Raw genomic sequence first — 19,814 nt, forward strand, 5'->3', positions numbered from 1 at the left:
CGTATCCCGCATCCTGCACTCCGCACCCCGCCCCCGGTGGGCCCGGCCCGCCCCCGCACTCGCACGGGAGGGGCTGGGGGGCAGCACGGGCAGCGCTGGGCACTGCCACACGAGCAGGGTGACCCTGTGCCCTGTCACTGCCTGGCCCTGTGCCCCCAGCCCTGTGCCCCCCAGCCCTGTCTGTGCCACCAGCCCTGTCTGTGCCCTCTAGCCCTGTCACTGCCTGTCCCTGTGCCTCCCGCCCTGTGCCCCCAGCCCTGTCTGTCCCCCAGCCCTGTCTGTCCCCCAGCCCTGTCACTGCCCCCAGCCCTGCCTGTGCCCCCAGCCCTGTCAGTGCCTCCCAGCCCTGTCAGTGCCTCCGAGCCCTGCCTGTGCCCCCAGCCCTGTGCCCCCAGCCCTGTGCCCCCAGCTCTGTCTGTCCCCCAGCCCTGTCACTGCCCCCCAGCCCTGTCTGTGCCCCCCAGCCCTGTCACTGCCTGGCCCCGCAGCCTCTCCACACCCGCTCTCCCCAGACCCCATCAATGTCCGAATTTTCCTGCATTCAGTTCCTGCCCGGGCATCCTGCAGCGAGCCCTGTGCAACCCTGAACATGCCCCACGGCTTGTCCTGTGCCTGTGCTGATGGTCCCATGTCCCCTCTATGGACAGATATCACCCCTGGAATACGGGGCTGAGTCTCTCGGGGACAGGTGTGGACAGGACGTCCTGTGCTCCGAGTCCCTAATTCGTGTTCCCAGCTGCCTCTGTATCCCTGGGCTCCCGGGCAGGGCTGGAGGGAGTGGGCAAGGCCGGGTGTTATTTGGGGTCCCACTCTGTCCCCCCGAGTGTTATTTGGGGTCCCACTCTGTCCCCCCGAGTGTTATTTGGGGTCCCACTCTGTCTCCCCGGGTGTTATTTGGGGTCCCACTCTGTTTCCCCGGGTGTTATTTGGGGTCCCACTCTGTCCCCCCGGGTGTTATTTGGGGTCCCACTCTGTCCCCCCGGGTGTTATTTGGGGTCCCACTTGTTGTGCAGTATGCGAGAGGAAGGTAAAAGAACAGGGAAAGGAGGGAAATAAGTGTGGCTGCCGGGGCTATGTCGGCTTAGTCAGCTCTTGAATGAGAAGTCATTTGGACAGGAATCCTGTCAGGGGAGAGAGTCCTGCAAGAGAGAGCAGGGTTAGGAGTTGTATTGCATTCAGGGATGGAATTTTGGTCCACGCAGTTATTAGGGTAGATAGCTTTAGGACTTTGTGTTTAGGGTGAGGAAAAAGGTTGCAGTTATTACAGCGTACAGGTAGAAGTTGAGGAGGGTGAGTTTAGGGTTGTAGATGATAATGACTGCTATTCAGCCCAGGTGGGAGATGGAAGAAAGGGCTAGGATTTTTCGGATTTGTGTTTGGTTTAGTCCTATTCACCCTCGCAGGGCTGCTGAGAGGAGAGGATCGCCAGGATCCCGCGTCCCCCGCAGCCGCGCGCTGCTGCCGGCGGCGCCAAGGGCACGGACAGACGGACACCCGCGGGACACGGAGCCCACATCCCCTTCCTGCCCTGGCACCTGCCCTGGCCGCCAAGGTGCCCTCCGTGCCCGGCCCGCAGTGAGCGCAGCGCAGCGGGGCTGCCCGGGAGGAGGCATCGATCGAGCGGCTCCGGCTGCGCCTCCGGCCCCTCCGGCAGCATCTCGGCACTGATCCTCCGCTGCTGCCCGGCCTCTCTGCTCCCTCTGCCCCTCTTCCAGGAACTGCTCCTCTCCCAGAACAGCTCGCCCACAGAAATCAGGGTTATTTTTCTCTCCTGCTGACGTGAGGACTAAGTTTGGCACCTTTCACAAGCAGTACTAGCCTGTGGTCGCTGAAATTGACAAAAAAAAGATGAGGTTGAGGCCTGACATCTGAAATTAATGCAACATTAAACAGTGTTCAGAAAAAGGCTTTGCATCAGTTGCTGATTCATGCAGCTTCCCTGGGAAACAGCATCGCATCTCCCCTCCCTCGTGGCCCTGGGTGATGTTTTCCACACAGGAAGCAGATGGTTAATTAAAAAGAAGTAAAGCCCTGATTGTTTGTCCTGGGGGTGAATACTGGTACCCACTAGCAAGAGACATCTGAAGCCTGTGCTGACCTACGAAACACGAAATTTGGGTCTGTGTGAGGTGCAGCTGGGCACATGGTTTCCTTCCCTCTGGGCAGCTGCAGTTCTAGAGGCATGGGGAACAATAACTCAAAAAGTTACAGGACATTTTGTCTCCAAGCAGCATTCATCACCACTCACATTTGGACCCTGTCACGGCTGAGCTGTGAAAGCCTTCTGCCCTGAGAAACGTTTCAGAACTTCTTGGGAAGTTACAGCTTGTGGCTGCTGACATGCCAAGCTCTGCCCATGCAGGATGGAACCTCTGGGAGCTCTCAATTCATGAGCTGAGCCCATGGGCACACTCAGCTCCACATCCTGCAGCCTGGATGATGCCTCTGGAACGACTGGGATGAAGGACCTGGACAGGATGAAGGACCTGGAGAACTCTGCAGAAGTGCAGTTGTGAAGGAGGAGGAAATGCCTCCACAGCTCACACAGAACACCAGACCTCTCAGAGGGTGGGGCAGCCCCTCTGGAGCCCCTCGTGCAGAGGTGTTCTGGCTCCCTGGCCTCTGTGCTCAGGGTTTTGGTGCCTTCAGGAGCAGCCCCAGCTCCAGGCACGCTTCCACGGGGTGAGGCTGCAGACAGGAACAGCCTCACCCTCCTCTGCTCTGCTGCATGCCTGGAGGGTTCTGGCTCCCCTCATCACCAAGGTCAGCACACAGAACCTGCCGAGGACACCATAATCTCTCCCATCCTTGGTCCTGGTGCAGCAGCTGCTGTGGTTACGGGTCACAGTTTCTGTGGGCTCACATTTCCTCTTGTCTCCGTCCCTCCCTGGATGAAAAGTCTGAAACATTTCCCTCGAGGCCTTGACATTTCTTTACAGCATCCGTTTTGATTTCCTACCAAGGCTTCTGGGGGTTCTGGTTTCACCACCTGAGGGGTCACAGCAGTGGGTGCTCCACAAGTGGCAGGGCCACATTCACCTCTCCCAAGAGAAGAGGAAAGAGCAGGAAGGGAAACCTTCCCCTGGAGTGCTGAGGAGCCCTTGGGATGACACAGTCCCCAAGCCCCAGACCACAGCAGGACAGGACAGGACTGTCTGAAGGCTGCAAAACCCACTGGGGTGCTGAGGACACCCCTGGGATGCCCCAACTGAGAACTTATGGGTGAATTAAAACCATCTGGCTTCAGGTGAGCTGGCTGGGACACACTGCAGTGTGGCTGGCCCAATGACACGACTGTCACTCCTGGCCCTCCCAGAGATGAGAGATCAGAGCCTGGAACTCTGACTGTGGTGATGAAAAGTTCATCTGTACACACCAGCAGAGCCCCAAGCCTCGGGGGGACCCCAGGGGTGTCACTGGGGCCACGAGCCCCATCCAGCCTCCGCCAGCCCCACAGGGCTGGGGGGCACCACCCTCTCCTGAGCACCCCCAGGTGCAGAGTCACAGCCAGGGGCACAGGACCAGCCGTGGGGCACGGTCAGGATTGCACAGGGCTCCCTGCAGCATCTGAATGCAGGAAAATTCAGCATTGATGGGGTCTGGGGAGAGCAGGTGTGGGGAGGCTGGGGGCCCAGGCAGTGGCAGGGCTGGGGGCAGTGGCAGGGCTGGGCGCACAGAGCTGGGGACACAGGGCTGGGGGCACAGGGTGGTCACCCTGCTTGTGTGGCAGCCCTGCTCAGCCCATCCCACAGGGGCTCTCTGTGATGTCCCCATGGTGGCCCCAGGCCACAGAAGGGAGCAGGACGGGCGGCTGTGTCCGTGTGAGCCCCCAGGCTGTCCGTGCAGGTGTGCGTGGCCAGGTGTGGGGAGCAGGGGGGCTGCAGGGGTGGCTTTTGTGAGAAGCTGCTGGAAGCTTCTTCCCCTGTGTCCCGTGGGGCCAATGCCACTGGCTGCAGGGCAGAGCCACTGCTGGCCAAGGCTGAGCCCACCTGTGGCACCTTTGGGACAGGAGTTAGGAAGGAAGAAGTTAATTCACGGCGGGTACTGGAGAGAAGAGAGGGGTGAGAGCACGGGCCAGACACAGCCCTGCAGAGCCCCACAGAGCAGGAGGAGGGGAGCTGCTCCAGGCGCTGAGATGTGCCCTTGGAGCTCCAGCGGAGGGCACAGACCCCCCTGCAGGGCTGGAGGACCCCACAGCAGAGCACAGGGATGGCCAGAGGAGGCTGTGACACTGAGGAGTGCTGCCCGTCTGAGGAGGCAGTGACAGAGTGGCTTTGGGGACACGTGGCACCCAGGCAGAGTCAGCCCCTGTGAGCTGAAGCTCTCTGGCCATCCCTGCCAGGCTGGATCCGCATCCTGGGCAATCCAGGAGCAGCAGGGGAGGCAGGAGCACAGCACAGCCCTCCCTGCTGGCCTGGGGTGCTGTGCCAGCCCCCTGCCAGCCCTGGGGAGCACAGAGCCCTGCTGGCCTGAGCGGGGACAGGGCAGGGACAGGAGGGGCGGACTGGCGCTGGCACAGGGGTGGCCCTGGAGGGGCAGATTGCTGCAGGCAGAGGGGAGCGGGGTGGGCTCGAGCCAGGGGGTCCCTCACGAAGCCATGGCTGGGACAGGGGCAGGGGCTGCCTCTGGGACAGTGACCTCTGAGGGTAGGGAACCCCCTCCCCATGGATTCCCGTGTCACACACGGCTGGCGCTGAGCCCCAGTGTCCGCACACGTGCAGACACCGTGGGCAGAGCCCTGTCCTGCTGCAGGGACCGTCCTGTGCCCAGCAGGGACTGCCCTGTGCCTGACACTGTCTGGGGAGGCTGGGAGGCACCTGAGGGCTGGCAGGAGCCACCCATGCCCTGGTGTGACAGGGTTGGCACAGCCAGGCCACGGAGCCTCTGGAGGTGGCGGAAGGAAGCCATGGAGCCCTGGAGGAGGCAGAGGAGCCAGGGAGCCCTGGAGGGGGCAGGGGGATGAGCTGAGCCCCCCAGGCACACAGGCAGGAAGCCTTTGGTGGGCACAGAGCAAGGTGCTGCCTGCAGTGCTGTGCCAGTGTGGATTCCTCAGGTGCTGGGCCAGCAGCACCAAGGCTCCAGCAGCACCTGCCTTGCCCCTCCTGGGGCTGCAGCCAGGCTGCCCAGCCATGGAAAGGCTCTGCTCTGCCCCTCTGCCCCACCTCTGGTCAGTCCAAGGAGTGGAGGCCCCTGGTGCTGCTGCACATCTCAGCAGTGATGCAAAGGGGCCAGGCCAGGCTGACACTGCCTTTTCCAGGAGGAAGGCATGCTGTCCATGCTGTCCTTCCAGCTGTCCAACGAGCCATCCCCACGATGCAGGAGCGGAGAAACACCACTGGACAGCACCCAAAGGCCACTCTACAGAAGGTTTTCACTGAGGAGAATCAGTCCACTGTGGTGAGCTCCTTGCTCCTAGAAACCTGGCTGAGGTATCAAAACTAATTATATCAGGGCAGCTTTAATTTCTGTTGGCTGTTTCTCTCCTGCCCTCTGCACCAGGTGTGTGCTACCACAGTGCCAGGACTGCATGGGAGCAGGGGAACCCAGTGTGGAGAGAAGCCTGAGTTCCACCCGGAGTGTCTGGGCTCTGCCAGCTCCTGCAGCTCTGCCCAGCCATCCCCTCCCTCTGCATCCCACCCGGCATGCAGCCCTGCCACCGGCACCTGCAGGCTCCGTTCCTTGGCTGCTGGAGCTTGTTTCCACCTGGATCCCACAGGTTTCCAGAAAGTTTACCCACAGCAATGGCAAGACGCCAGAACCAAAGCTGCCTGCTGGTTTTGCCCTTGGGGTGAGGAGACAGCCAGACTGTGCCTGTCCCCCGTACCCAAAACACTCCTTGACTTCACATGGTGCTGGACAGGCTGGTGTGTGAGAGACCCTGCGAGGCTGGTCTGCAAACCATTGCAAATCCATATTATGTGCCCCCTTGCCAATGAGCTCTCAGCTAGAAAAAGGTGAGGGTCACTGTCACATTTTCTGAAAAATCCCTGTGCCCAGGATTTTCTTCCGGGAAGCCGAGAAGCCTCAGAGAAAAAGAAAACCAATATTATCCCATTTGCTTCTCCCTGTTTTGCTGCTTTGGAATGCGGTTGGAGACTGTTTATCCAAAATGTGAACTGTTTTTAGTCAATGACCAATCACCATCAGCTGTGTTGGACTCAGGAGTCAGTCATGAGTTTTTCATTAGCATCTCGTTAAGCCTTCTGTCTGTATCCTTTCTCTGTTCTTTAGTATAGTTTTAGTGTAGTATAATATGATATGACATTATATAATATGATATGACATAATATGACATGACATGACATAATATAATTAATATAATATAATATCAAATATTAAAATAGCCTTCTAAGAACATGGAGCCAGCCCCTCAGTTCCTCAGTTCCCTGGGGACCCAGCAAACACCCCAGGTGAGGCTGTTCCGAGGCAGTGTCAGCAGTGGCAGGGAGCTGCCACAGCCTCAGCCACCGCCGTGCACCCTCTGCCCTGCTGGCCCCGGTGTCCCCAGGCCTGGCAGGGACAGCAGGTGTGCTGAGCACCCTGCTGGTGGCCCAGCAAGAGCTGTTTGAGCTGTTTGCACAGAGAGTGGGCTCGCACAATGGCCATTCTTCACCACCCACTGTCCTGTGGAAGCACACAGTGCTCATTCCCAAGGAGCCTGTCAAACATTAACCAAGAGGAACAGCAGGCTCACCAGCCCAGTCATGCCAGCGCAGCTCCACATTTGGAAATAACACCAGTTCCTCAAGTGCTCAGCTGAAACTCTGGAGTCTGTGACCCCCAGGAGAGCCCTGGGACAGAAGAATCCATAAACAAAAGGAAGGGAACATAAATTAATGATTTTGGGGAAAGGACTATCCTATGTAAGCTTATTCCAGGAAAATAAATGAGTATGTCTGTGAAATATAGAATCCAAACAGGAGCATTTTCTGTGCTCCACGTGCACGATATTCCAGAAGAGATGTCCCCTCCTGCATCCAACCAAATAAAGAATGGCAGGTTGTTAATGCTGCATGCTGCCAGGGATTTGATCAGGTGATTTTGGTACCACCACGGCCAAGCAGCTGTGGTGTGATGCTCCAGCAGTGCTGGCCACACACGGGGCTGCCTGGCTGCTTCCTCCTCACAGCACTGCCACAACATTTGCAGATCTCTGCAATCCATTTCACATTCCTTGACCCTCCTTCCAACCCTTGCACTTCCTTGATCTGCTCAGCCTCCTCCCAGGGGAACTGCCAGCCTGTAAGTATTTTTTCCCCATTGCTGTTGATGCCTTGAGAAGGCTGCCCTGGAACAGAGGCTGGGCAGAGTTCCAGAATAAGGCAGGGATTTATTCAAAGCATCTCCTCCATGGATCCACCTTGGGCAGCACCAGAGCCCAGCCAGGGCTGCACCCAAAGTGAACCAAAATGGCCCCAAAATGCACGGCCGGGCACAGGGTCTGTCCCTGGGATCAGTTCTGCTCCATTTGCACCTTGCAGTTCATTGTCCCATTCCAGCTTTAGCCCCTGCAGTCCCACCCTGCTTGTTTTTCTCTCTCCAGCCCATGGTGTTTGTGCTCTTGGGCTGAGATTTGGATCATTTGTCCTTGGTCCCCAGGTGGAGCAGGAATTGTTTTGTCTCCCTGCTCTGTGCACAGAGCTCAGCATGCCCTGATGTGAAGCCCAGACCCACCCACTAAAGCAGCACAGAATCTGAAAAATATCAAAGCTAAAACCTGAGGCATCACTGTCACGTGGGACTTTTTAAAGATCTGTGTCTAATTCAGTGTTTCTGACAGCTTTACCTTGGTGTTATCAGAGCATCATGTGCTGTGTCTGACACAGCTGCTGAGGAGTTCTGCCCTTGCCCCTCTCTCCCTGTGCCTGTGGAGTCTGGCTCTCCTCACACCCTGTCCAGTACCACTGGGGAGGTGCAGCTGCCCCTTTGGCAGTGCCTGCACCTTCTGTCAGCTGTTCCTGCTGTCACCCACCACACACAGCTGGTGCCAGGCGCTGGTCAGAGTGCTCAGAGCAGTGCCAGACAAGAAATCTTCCTGCAGCCCCAGGGAATGCAAGGGGAAATTCTCCTGTGATTATGGGACTGCCTGCAGCTGAATTGTGGTAATTGTGGTATGAGCTGTCCAAGTTTGGAGTTCAGAGGTTTGAGGGAATTCTGGAAAGGTGCCACAAACATCCCAAGGACAGCCCAGGACGGTATCAAAACCCAAGCCAAGGCCTTCTCTTCCTTGCCAGTCACCTCACACCAGAGGTCTCTGGCCTATCCATGGGAATACCTCCCACAGGAAATGTTCCTCATCCCCCATCTCACAAAGCAGAACGGGCTGGTTCCAGTGGAGCAGCTTGTGGCCAGCACTGCCCAGTCCCTGTCCTGCAGAGCTGTGCTGCTCCTTAGCTGCACTCTTGTCCTCTCCTGCTGTTCCTCTCCAGTCTGTGCTCAGTCCTGCATTGTGTTTCACTTGGCTTTGCCCAGATTTGCCCACATTCCTCCATCTCCTCCTAGCAATGCTCTGGCAAACAGCCCCTCTCACAGAGAGTGAGACTGGAGGAGCAGCAGGCACAAAATGCACACTGAGACTCCCTGGTCCTCTGCCAGACTGGGCTCGGGACCTGCCAGTCTGCTCCTGCTAGCAGGGACTGGGGAGAGCCTGGGGCAGAGTGAATAATGGGGCTGCCTGGAGCTGGCACAGCCCTGATCCCACAGCAGGGGTCTGGGCAGCTGAGCTGTGCTTCCCCTGGGGACTCTGCTGGAAAGCTCTTGGGAGGGCAGTGCTACACCTCCTGTGGCTCGGACAGGCTGTCCTGGCTGCCAGCAGCACTGGGATTGAATGTCCTGTCACTGCTGGGGTGCTTTGGGAATGCTGCTGCTCTCCTGTCACTGCTGGGCTGCTTTGGGAACGGCTTTGGGAACGCTGCTCTGCTGTCACTACTGTCCCTGCTGGCTGTGGGTCTTTGGGAACGCTGCTCCTCTCCTGTCCCTGTGGCTGTGGGTGCTTTGGGAACGCTGCTCCTCTCCTGTGACTGCTGGGCTGCTTTGGGAACGCTGCTCTGCTGTCACTGGTGCTGGGTGTGGGTGCTTTGGGAACGCTGCTCCTCTGCTGTCCCTGTGGCTGTGGGTGCTTTGGAAACACTGCTCCTCCGCCACCTGGCCGGGCCTGCAGCCAGGAGGGCAGGCTCAATTAGCTCAATTAGCCCTGTAATCAGGGGCACAGCGGGAGCAGCTGCTCTGGAATTGCCCTTTCCTGGGGTCACAGGCAGCTGAGCTGACAGGAATCCCTTTTTCTCTCTGGCTGGCTGCAGGGCCCAGGCACCTCGTGGGGATGCTGAGGGAGGCACAGGGCTCTGCCTGCTCCCCTCCCAGGCCCCCCGTGTGCACCTCGGGCAGCATTCCCTGTGCTCTGAGTGCTGGAGCTGTCACAGCTCCCTCAGGAAAGGCTGATGTTGGGGAGCCTGGGGCAGTTTGGGCTCTAAGGAAAGGAGGTTTAACCCCAGCACCACGAGCTCCCTGCCAGGCACACCCAGGGGCTGCCAGCACGGCAGGGACAGTGCCAGGAGAAGGGACAAACTCTGGGGACAGCTGGGCTGGGCACAGGGCAGGGAGCCCCAGGCACAGCAGGGACAGAGCCAGCGTGGCACTGGGCAGTGACAGCAGCCAGGGGCTCCGTACCCAGCAGCAGGGAGGGCACTGATTACCCACAGAACCGGGACACTGCAGTGCCTGTGATTGATAAAACGTGTCAGTAGAGAAAGGGCTTGGTTGTGATGGAGTTGTGGAATACACTGAGCACCCGGGTTTACACAACTGAAATAAATACTCAATGTCTCTCTCTCCAGTGTGTGATTATTGGCTTGTTGCACCTTGGGATACAAATCTGATTTTTATGGGCAGTTGTGGGATCCTGGTGTGTGCAGGTCTCTGGGAGAGCTTCAGGCCTGATCCAGCTCCAGACCCTAAAAAGAGCACAGCTCATGTCAGCATTGGGCTGTGTGATGGTTTGGGCTGTGCAGCATCCGTGTGCTGGGCAGAGCCTGCGGGAGCTGGGCTGGGCAGGCTGGAGAAGGGAACACTGCCAGGGATGCCATCAATGCATCCCAACATCTCCAGGGGCTGCCAGAGCACGGGCCAGGCTCTGCTCGGTGCTGCCAGTGCCAGGATGAGCAGCAGTGGCCATCAAATAAAGGGCAGCGAGGTGCAGGGCAGCAGGAGGGAGAACTTGTGTCCATGGAGGGACAGCAGAGCCCTGGAACAGCTGCCCAGGGAGGGCCTGGAGTGTCCCTGGCTGGAGACATCCCAGCCCCAGCTGCACCTTCCTGTGCCCCTGCCCAGGGCACCCTGCCTGGGCAGGGCTGGGCTGGGGAGCCCCAGAGGAACCTGCCAGCCCCAAATCCCCTGGGATTCTGTTACTCAGGTGCTCTCTCACACACACCCAGGCCTGTCCCTGTCCCAAAATAGAGTCTTCCCCCCAAGTTGAGGTATTTGGTTTATTTACAGGCCTTTATTTCAGTTTTTCTGGGTGGCAAATCCCCAACTCCATCACAACCAAGCCCTTTCTCTACTGACACGTTTTATCAATCACAGGCACTGCAGTGCCCCAGTTCTGTGGGTAATCAGTGCCCTCCCTGCTGCTGGGTACGGAGCCCCTGGCTGCTGTCACTGCCCAGTGCCACGCTGGCTCTGTCCCTGCTGTGCCTGGGGCTCCCTGCCCTGTGCCCAGCCCAGCTGTCCCCAGCAGTTTGTCCCTTCTCCTGGCACTGGGTGCGCCTGGCCCTGGGTGTCCCTGGCAGGGAGCTCCGTGTGCGGGGCTGCTGCGCTGCCCCGGGGCAGCCCTGGGGGAGCTGGGCTGGCTCTGCCCAGGCTGGGCACGCTGTGAGCTCACTGCCTGCCCAGGGCTGGGATTAAACCTCCTTTCCTGAGCCCCAGGTGCCCCAGGCTGCCAGGGCAGGGGGTTTGGGTGCTGACAGCCTCTGCCCGTGCCCGCGACACGCCACAGACTGAGCTGTCCCTGTCCCTGTTTTTGTTCCTTGGCCCTGTCACTGTTCCTTGTCCCACTCCCCGTCCCTGTGGCTGTCCCTGTCCCTATCTCGGTCCCGCTCCCTGTCCCTGCTTTTGTCCCCCTCCCTGCTCCTGTCTCTGTCCTCTGTTCCCTGTGCCTCTGTCCCTTGTCCCGGTCCCTGTCCCTCTGTCCCTTCTCTCCATCCCTGTCCCTTGTCCCTTAGTTCATTGTCCCCTTCCCTGTTCCTCTGTCCCCTGTCCCCATTCCTCTGTCCCCGTCCCCATCCCTATCCCTCCGTCCCAGTCCCCATTCCTCTGTCCCTTGTCCCTGTCCCCCTCCCTGTCGCTGTCCCTCTGTCGCTATCCCCGTCCCGCTCCCCTCACTCCTGACCGGAAGTGACGCAATACCCGCGCGCCGGCGGCGTCCCCTCGCTCCGTGCGCACGCACGCGGCCGCCGGTGTCGCGGGAGGCGCGGCGGGTCCGGTCACGTGTTTCCGCCGCGCGTGGCCGCAGCGGCGCCGGGGCCGGGTCGGGATTAGGATCGGGATCGGGATCGAGCTCCGGTCCGGGATGTTCCGCATCGAGGGGCTGGGGCCCAAGATGGACCCCGAGGAGCTGCGCCGCAAGATGCGCCGCGACGTGCTCGCCTCCGTCCGCAACTTCGTCATCTACGTCGCACTGCTGCGGATCAGTGAGTGACCGGCTGTCGCGGCCCGGGCGTGCGCCGGGCCCGGGCTCCGGGGGTGGGCCGAGCCCTCGTTCCCGCGAATGTCCCGGCCCCGCGCCCCCGGCATATGCCGGTCCGGGCTCCGGGGATATTCCGGCCCCGCGTTCCGTATATGTCCCGGCCCCGCGTTCCCGGGACGTGCCGCGGCTCGGTGCCGTGGCGGGGCCGCCCGGGGGGTGTCTCGGCGGCGGGTGCGGTGTCTGAGCTGCTGCACCAACCCGCAGCAGACCGCGCCCGACTCGGCGATGTTTTCTCCCCCAGCTCCGTTCATCCTGAAGAAGCTGGACAGTATATGAGCCCTGGGGGCCGGCGGGAGGACATGCGGCTGCTCTCCCCGGGCACCCGCGGCGGGAGCGGCGCGCAGCCGGCGCCACATGGCTCCCGAAGGTGTCTCCTCGGCGGGGCCGGACGGCAGCGCCCGCGGCGCCGGCAGCGCGGGCGGGCCCGCGGGGGACCCGCGGCCGTGACGGAGCGCTCGCCGTGCCGTGAACAAAGCCCCTGTGCACCCCACACTGCGGCTGCCCAGCTCACCCCCCGTCCGTGTGAATGCCCAGCCTGCCCTGCACCCAGCCCAACAACAGCCTGATGGAAATAAACGGGAGAGCAGCTGTGCCACGGCCCTGGTCCTGCTGTGTTTGTGATAATTAATTACAGTGATGGAGCTGGCTGGGGCTGGTTCCCTGGCTGCTGCCTCGAGCCCCGGGAGGGGAGGGGAGGCAGGGTGCCCTGGGCAGGGGCACAGGAAGGTGCAGCTGGGGCTGGGATGTCTCCAGCCAGGGACACTCCAGGCCCTCCCTGGGCAGCTGTTCCAGGGCTCTGCTGTCCCTCCATGGACACAAGTTCTCCCTCCTGCTGCCCTGCACCTCGCTGCCCTTTATTTGATGGCCACTGCTGCTCATCCTGGCACTGGCAGCACCGAGCAGAGCCCGGCCCGTGCTCTGGCAGCCCCTGGAGATGTTGGGATGCATTGATGGCATCCCTGGCAGTGTTCCCTTCTCCAGCCTGCCCAGCCCAGCTCCCGCAGGCTCTGCCCAGCACACGGATGCTGCACAGCCCAATGCTGACATGAGCTGTGCTCATTTTAGGGTCTGGAGCTGGATCAGGCCTGAAGCATTCCCAGAGACCTGCACACACCAGGATCCCACAGCTGTCCACAAAAATGTGTTTGCAGGTGGGGCAGGGTGGGGCTGTGCCAGCTCTGGTGGCCCAGGAGCCGCCAGGATCTGCCCTTGGCTCATGGGTTTGGGGTCCTGGAAGAGCAGCTCAGCTTTGGGAACTGGGTGATAATTTGGGAGCAGTACCCTGTCCCTTGGAGGCTCCCTGCCTGCAGCCTCAGGTGCCTGCTGCATCCAGGCAGGTTATCCATCTGCATGTGGCTGTGGATTCCCCTGGGAAATGAAATCCAGGGCATTCCTGAGCTCAGCTGACCTGGAGACTGCAGGGAGGAACGGGGGGGGGGGGGGGGGGGGGGGGGGGATTTCCTTCTGCTGTGGCCCAGGGATGTCCCTGCCAGGTGCTGGTGCTGGGGACAGTGCTGGGGACAGTGCTGACAGCAGGCTCAGGGCTCTGAGGTCTGGCTGGGGTGGCTGTGGTGTGCTACACGCTGACCTTGGTGAAAGGATGTCACACAGCACACTGGTGTCCAGCACAGCCCCAGACCCCCGTGAGATCCACATAGGATCCACATGGGATGCCCCGGCCCTCATGCCCCTCAGAGCAGCTGTTTCTGTGCCTTGGTGTGCCCAGGAATGATCCAGCCATCCCAGTTTGGTGCAGCTCTCTCATCTTCCAGCACTAGCCAGGTGTCTCTTCCCACCTGTCACTCACACTGGTGTGTCCCTGCCTTACAGGTGGCTCTGCTGAGGGTCCCCTCCCGGGGCAGGCTGTGTCATTCCTGTCACACCCACTGTGACTCCTGCTGCTGTGCAGGATGAGCAGGGGTGTCTGAGCTCCAGACGCAGTATGGCCTTGCCAGAACCTCAGGGAATGGGGCACACAGGGGGAGGAGACCCACCCAGTGCCACTGGTGTGCAGTGTCCCCTGGAGGGACAGGGGGTGCTGCCAGGAGAGACCAGAGCAGTGGCTCATGGCCATGATTCCAGGTGGCCAGGAGGGCCCAGGGCTGTGACAGCAGCACAGGGCAGTGACTGTCCCTGTGCTGGCCCTGCCCAGGCTCCATCTCCAGGGCTGGGTCCAGCTCTGGCCCCTCTGCTCAGGCAGGGCCCTGAGGGGCTGGAGAGTGTCCAGGGAATGGAGCTGGGAAGGGAATGGAGCCCCAGGAGGGGCTGAGGGAGCTGGGAAGGGAATGGAGCCTGTCCAGGGAATGGAGCTGGGAAGGGAATGGAGCCCCAAGAGGGGCTGAGGAGGCTGGGAAGGGGCTCAGGTGGAGCAAAGGAGGCTCAGGGGGACCCTGTGGCTCTGCACAGCTCCTGACAACGCTGCCAGATGAAGAATGGATTGCACCTGGTGGGTTAATACAATGATCGTTTAGGGAAATCATTAGACTATGGAAGGGCACAATCCAAAGCACAATAAACATTAACCAAGGAAAGGAGGGAGAAGCTCCACTCCAGTGATTCCAGGCCCCACCCATTACTGAGCTAGGCCAGCTCTGCCAGCCTCTCTCCTAACTGGGCACAGCAGCACCAGTTCACCGAGTGCTCAGACACAACTGGGGGGCACTGGCCAGAGACATCCCTGGGACAGGAGGACACGTGTGCCATCAGGGCCACCAGAGACACCCCCAGGACAGGAGGACACGTGTGCCATCAGGGCCACCAGAGACACCCCGGGACAGGAGCAGAGGGAACGGCCTCAGGCTGGGCCAGGGCAGGCTCAGGGTGGGCACAGCAGGAATTTCCCCATGGAAAGGGGGCTCAGGAACTACCTTGGCACTGTCCAGGGGGTTTGGAGTGCCCAGCCCTGCAGGTGTCCCCTGGAGGTGGCACTCAGAGCCCTGGGCTGGGGACAGGGTGGGGACTGGGCCCAGCTGGGACTCCATGGGCTGGGAGGGATTTTCCAGCCTGGATGAGTCTGTGGGAGCTGTGGCCATCGGGAAATGCTGTGCTGGGGTGACACCCCGGGACATGCACAGCCCTCAGCTGAGTGAGGGGTGACACCATCCTGTCCCCACCGCATGGCCCTGCCCCAGTGCAGCTGTGGTGCCACTGGGAACACTGGGAGCTGGTGGGATGTACTGGGACTGGGCTCTGGACCATGGTAACATCATCCTGGAGTCATGGATCACACTCCAAGGCCTGCAGAGGGCACAAGGCTGAACTGGGAGGCACTGGTCCATACTGGAAAGCCAGGTCTGGGCTCTACTGGGAGCAACAGTGGAAGAAATTACTGCAGAAGTGGGAACAATAGTATGAAAGAACAAGAGAAAAGGGCAAAAACAGGGCACAAATGGCAATAAGTGGTGAGAAAAACAGTCAAAATGGGGAAACTACCACAGTAAAATGGTGAGATGTGGCAGAAACCAGCAGTGTGGGCACACCCAGCACCATCCCAGTGCAGGCCCAGTGCCCCCAGTACAGCACTGGCCTGCACCACAGGTCTTGTGGCACAATCCCAGTAAGGGCTGCCACAGTCCCAGTGTGTGCCCAGTGCCTCCAACACACCACCAGCACTCCCAGTACAGTGCCAGTGAGCCACAGCTCTTCAGGCAGGGTCCCAGTACAGCCCCAGTGCTCCCAGAGTGACACCAGCATGACCTACAGTCACATCCCCAGTGTTCCCAGTATGAACCCAGTGCTTCCAGCACAGAGCCAGCCTCAGGCTGCAGCTCTCCCCAAGCGGGCCACAAGTATATTCCCAGTGTTCCCAGTGCAGGTCCCAAGGTTCCCAGGGCACTCCCAGCACAGGTTTCAGTGCACTCCCAGTGCTCTCCCAGTGTTCCCAGTACAGCCCAATAAACATTTTTCAGCTCACCCCAACCCAGTGCTGCTTGGGCTGGCTCCCCAAACACTCAGAATTCCCCCCAGAAACGATGTCACCATCCTGCCACTGCCTTTATTGGTGGGTGGGCGCAGGGGGTCACAAGATCAGGCCCCCCCCAGTGAACTCCATTCGCTGCCAAGAGAGGGGAGAGAGGAAGGGGTCAGTGGGGGGCCCTGGGGTCTCACCAGCACCCCTGACTCTGCAGTGTCCCCATCACCCCGACTGTGAAGGGTGACCCCAGCAGGGTGACCCCAGAACCCCCTGACTCTGCCCCCATCACCCCTGACCCTGCAGGGTGACCCCATCCATCACCCCCCACTCTCCAGGTGTCCCCAGCAGCCGTCTCACCTGCGGGGGGGTGACAAAGGCCAGCCAGTCCGAGGGGCGGGTGGGCAGCAGCCCCATGGCCTGGCATTTGTAGAGGGCCAGTGCCAGCCCCAGCCCGTTGCCCACCAGGAACACGAGCCCCTGCAGTGCCCGCCGGCTGGAGCTCTCCAGGGCCTTCAGGGCTGGGGACACAGGGGATTGGGGTGCCTCTCAGTGACACCCAGGCTGCGGGGCTGGCAAGGGGGGCAGGGGGGTGGGCAGCATCACAGGGGGACTGCTGGGCACAGGGGAACGGTGGGGGGGTGACTGTGAGAGATATCTGTCTGTCTGTCCATGGGGCTGAGGGGACACCCAGGGGACTGCGGGGACACCCAGGGGGCTGTGGGACATCTGGGGAGTGTGGGGACACCCAGGGGACTGTGGAGACACCCAGGGGGCTCAGGGACACCCAGGGAGCTGTGGGGGCACCCAGGGGGCTGTGGGACATCTGGGGAGTGTGGGGACACCCAGGGGAGTGTGGGGACACCCAGGGGACTGTGGGGACACCCAGGGCGCTCAGGGACACCCAGGGGACTGTGGGGCCACTGTAGGACATCTGGGGACACCCAGGGGGCTGTGGGGGCACCCAGGGGGCTGTGGGACACCCAGGGGGCTCAGGGACACCCAGGGCAGTGCAGGGACACCCAGGGGGCTGTGGGACACCCAGGGGGCTGTGGGGACACCCAGGGGACTGTGGGGACACCCAGGGGACTGTGGGGACACCCAGGGGGCTCAGGGACACGCAGGGGACTGTGGGGCCACTGTGGGACATCTGGGGACTGTGGGACACCCAGGGGGCTGAGGGACACCTAGGGGGCTGTGGCACATTCAGAGGGCTGTGGGGACACCCAGGGCTCTGCAGGGATACCCAGGGCTGTCCCCGTGGGGCTGTCCCCACACGCGGGCTGCACTCACTGGCAGACAGGGACATGAGTGCCTGCAGCGGGCGCCAGCCCATCATGCAGACCATCATGGCCGGGAAGATGGAGATGGTGTTGCCGGCCATGTACATGATGAACAGGTTCATGGGGATCTGCTTCAGCGGCGCCAGAGCCACGTCCCAGCAGCGCTGCAACCACAGGAGACAGGGGCATGGGGACGCGGTATTTGGGGACCCAGGGAGGGTGTGGGGACTCGGCATTTGGGGGATCCCGGGGCAGGGAGCGCCCGTCACTCGTGCCCGGGGCTGGGGGACCCGCACGGCCGGGGCAGGGGAGGGACGCGGGGCAAGGACCACCCCCACGGGGAGCCTGAGGCAGGGAGCGGCCCCCAGAGCTGCCCGGGGTGTCGGGTACCAGGGAGCACCGCTGGGAACCCGGTGGGACCGGGCCAGGGGCTGCCCCGGTGGGGTGGGAGTGCGGGGAACCCGGGCCAGGGACCGCTCCCGCAGAGGTGCCCGGGCCGTGTGGGGACACGGAAAAGCCCTCCAGCCCCGCGGAGTGCCGGCCGTCCCCCGCTCGCTCCCTCACACCTTCTCCATGAGGATCTTGTCGCTCTCGTGGACGCCGCCCTCCCCCAGCTGCCGGTCAGCGAAGCCGAGCGGGCCGCGGCCCTCGGCGGCTCCGCGGGGCCTGCGGACAGCGGGGCGGGTGAGGGGCCGCTCGGGGTCCCGGGTGTCCCCCGGGTGTGTTCCGGGTGTCCCCCCGGGCCTCACCGAGCCCCTGGCGCCGCCCCCAGGTCCAGGGCCCACTTGAAGCGCCGGCCCCGCAGCGCCGCCGCCGCCGCCGCCATCGCTGCGCCGCGTCACGGGGACAGCCGCGTGCAACGTCATCACGGGGCGCCGGCCGCGCGACAGGGACACGCCCCCCGCCACAGACTGACTGACAGACACGGACAGACACTGACAGGCAGACAGACAGACACTGACACACACAGAAACAGACACACAGACTGAGAGACTCACTCGGACAGACACACAGACACTGACACACACAGACACAGACACACAGACAGACAGACACGGACAGACAGACAGACAGACACTGACACACACAGGCACAGACACACAGACAGACAGACACACAGAGACACAGACACACAGACACACACAGACACAGACAGACAGACACACACAGACAGTGACAGACACACACAGACACAGACAGATACAGACACAGACACAGACACAGACACAGACACAGATACAGACAAACACAGACAAACACACAGACACAGACAGACACAGACACTCACAGACACAAAGACACACAGACAGCCCCTTCTTCACACTGACAGACAGATACAGATGCACACACACACACACACACACACACACAGAGACAGGCACACAGACAGACATGGCCCCTTCCCCACGCACAGACAGACAGACACACAGATGGACAGCCTCTTCCCCACACAGACAGACAGACACACACAGCCCCTTCTCCACACACAGACAGACACACACAGCCCCTTCCTGACACACACAGACAGACACACACAGCCCCTTCTCCACACACAGACAGACATACACAGACAGACACACACACACACACAGACATACATACACAGACAGACAGGCAGACACACACAGAGCCCCCTGCCCCATTCTGCCCCCATGTCTCGTTTCTGCCCCGCGCTCCCCGCGGGTTTATCCTGGGGGAGCTGTGATCTCCAGTGAGCTCGGCTGGCTTCTGTGAAAAATGCTGTTTTGTGATTGGCTTTTGGCAAACATTCAAGTGAATATTATTTGTGTTGTGTTAGAAAGTTATGCTGTATTCATTCTCTTAAATAGTGTGTTAAATATAGTTGTAGGTTATAACATAATGTTAAAATAGCAACTTTGCTATGTAGGATACTTTTTCTAAAGAAAGGACTGGCACTGAGATGGCAGCCACAGGACACCTGAATCTTTCAGAGAAAGGGAATTTATTGCTCCATTATCAGAACAAATGAACTTCTTCCTGCCTCGCTCAGCCCTGAAGAGCTGTCAGGATTCAGAGGAAGCAGCTGACACTGCCCAGACAGAATCCTGTGTTGGAATGGAATTGATGCATCATGGATGAGGTGTATGAATATGCAACAGGCTGTTGTTTTAAGGGTTAATCCTCTGTTAATGTGGGTCCTTTATCGGGCTTATTTTGCCCAGAAAAGGTGCCCAGATTGTCCATAACTCTTTGTTTCTATTGTCTCATATTGTCCTAATCCAAATTGTCCAAATTATTATTACTCTAATTGTATGACTATTTTGATAACCATTTTATTACTATTAAACTTTTAAAGTTTTAAGAACAAGTGATTGGCGTTTTCCACGTATACCATTGCCCTCCTTCCCCTTGCTCCCTGCTCTGGTGTGCCGCAGGCTCTGGGCAGCCCCAGCACGGCCTCACCAACACCGGGAGGGGCCCGGGGGTCCCGCAGCAGCTGCATGGGGGCTGCCCAGGGCACGGCAGCACCTTCTGAGCCCTCTCTGACCCAGGCCGGGCATGGCAGCACCTTCTGAGCCCTCTCTGAGCCAGGCTGAAGGGTGCTCACCGGCCTCCCCGAGCTCCTCTCTCCAGAGCTGTGCAGGGAATGCGCTCACAGCTCAGAGATGGGGCCCTGCACACCAGCTGCAGCAGCACCTCACTGAAAACACTGCTGGGAAAGCAGCTGCTGCTGTCTCCCTCCTCCCCCTGAGGCGGCGGCTGGGGTAATCTACAAGCAAGCAGGTCCATAGTTGTCAGGACCCAGGACATCCCTCTGTCTGTCCTGAGCAGCCCAGACCCTGCCAGGGGGCTCAGAGACCCTGGCACAGAGCCCAGGATGCCCCTGTGGGTTTGATTGTGACCCATGGGGCAAGTTACC

The 19,814-nt window shown here is 60.5% G+C and overlaps 2 protein-coding genes across 2 annotated transcripts; one reads left to right on the forward strand and one right to left on the reverse strand.

Annotated features, from left to right (window-relative positions):
* The first annotated feature begins 11,433 nt into the window (after window positions 1-11,433).
* Window positions 11,434-12,335, forward strand: TOMM5 (translocase of outer mitochondrial membrane 5). The gene is made up of 2 exons (XM_071455095.1): window positions 11,434-11,684; window positions 11,982-12,335. The coding sequence occupies exons 1-2, from the start codon at window positions 11,564-11,566 to the stop codon at window positions 12,014-12,016; spliced, it is 156 nt and encodes a 51-aa protein (XP_071311196.1). The 5' UTR covers window positions 11,434-11,563; the 3' UTR covers window positions 12,017-12,335.
* A 3,379-nt stretch (window positions 12,336-15,714) lies between these two features.
* On the reverse strand, window positions 15,715-17,836 carry EMC4 (ER membrane protein complex subunit 4). The gene is made up of 5 exons (XM_071455094.1): window positions 17,683-17,836; window positions 17,500-17,599; window positions 16,944-17,097; window positions 16,011-16,171; window positions 15,715-15,794 (listed from the first exon to the last, which is right to left on the reverse strand). Exons 1-5 carry the CDS (start codon window positions 17,757-17,759, stop codon window positions 15,759-15,761), a joined length of 528 nt encoding a protein of 175 aa, XP_071311195.1. The 5' UTR covers window positions 17,760-17,836; the 3' UTR covers window positions 15,715-15,758.
* Window positions 17,837-19,814: the final 1,978 nt, after the last annotated feature.

This window comes from Agelaius tricolor, unplaced genomic scaffold (assembly GCF_023055355.1).
Source record: "Agelaius tricolor isolate 1412-34295 unplaced genomic scaffold, bAgeTri1.0.p SCAF_44, whole genome shotgun sequence".
NCBI lineage: Eukaryota > Metazoa > Chordata > Aves > Passeriformes > Icteridae > Agelaius > Agelaius tricolor.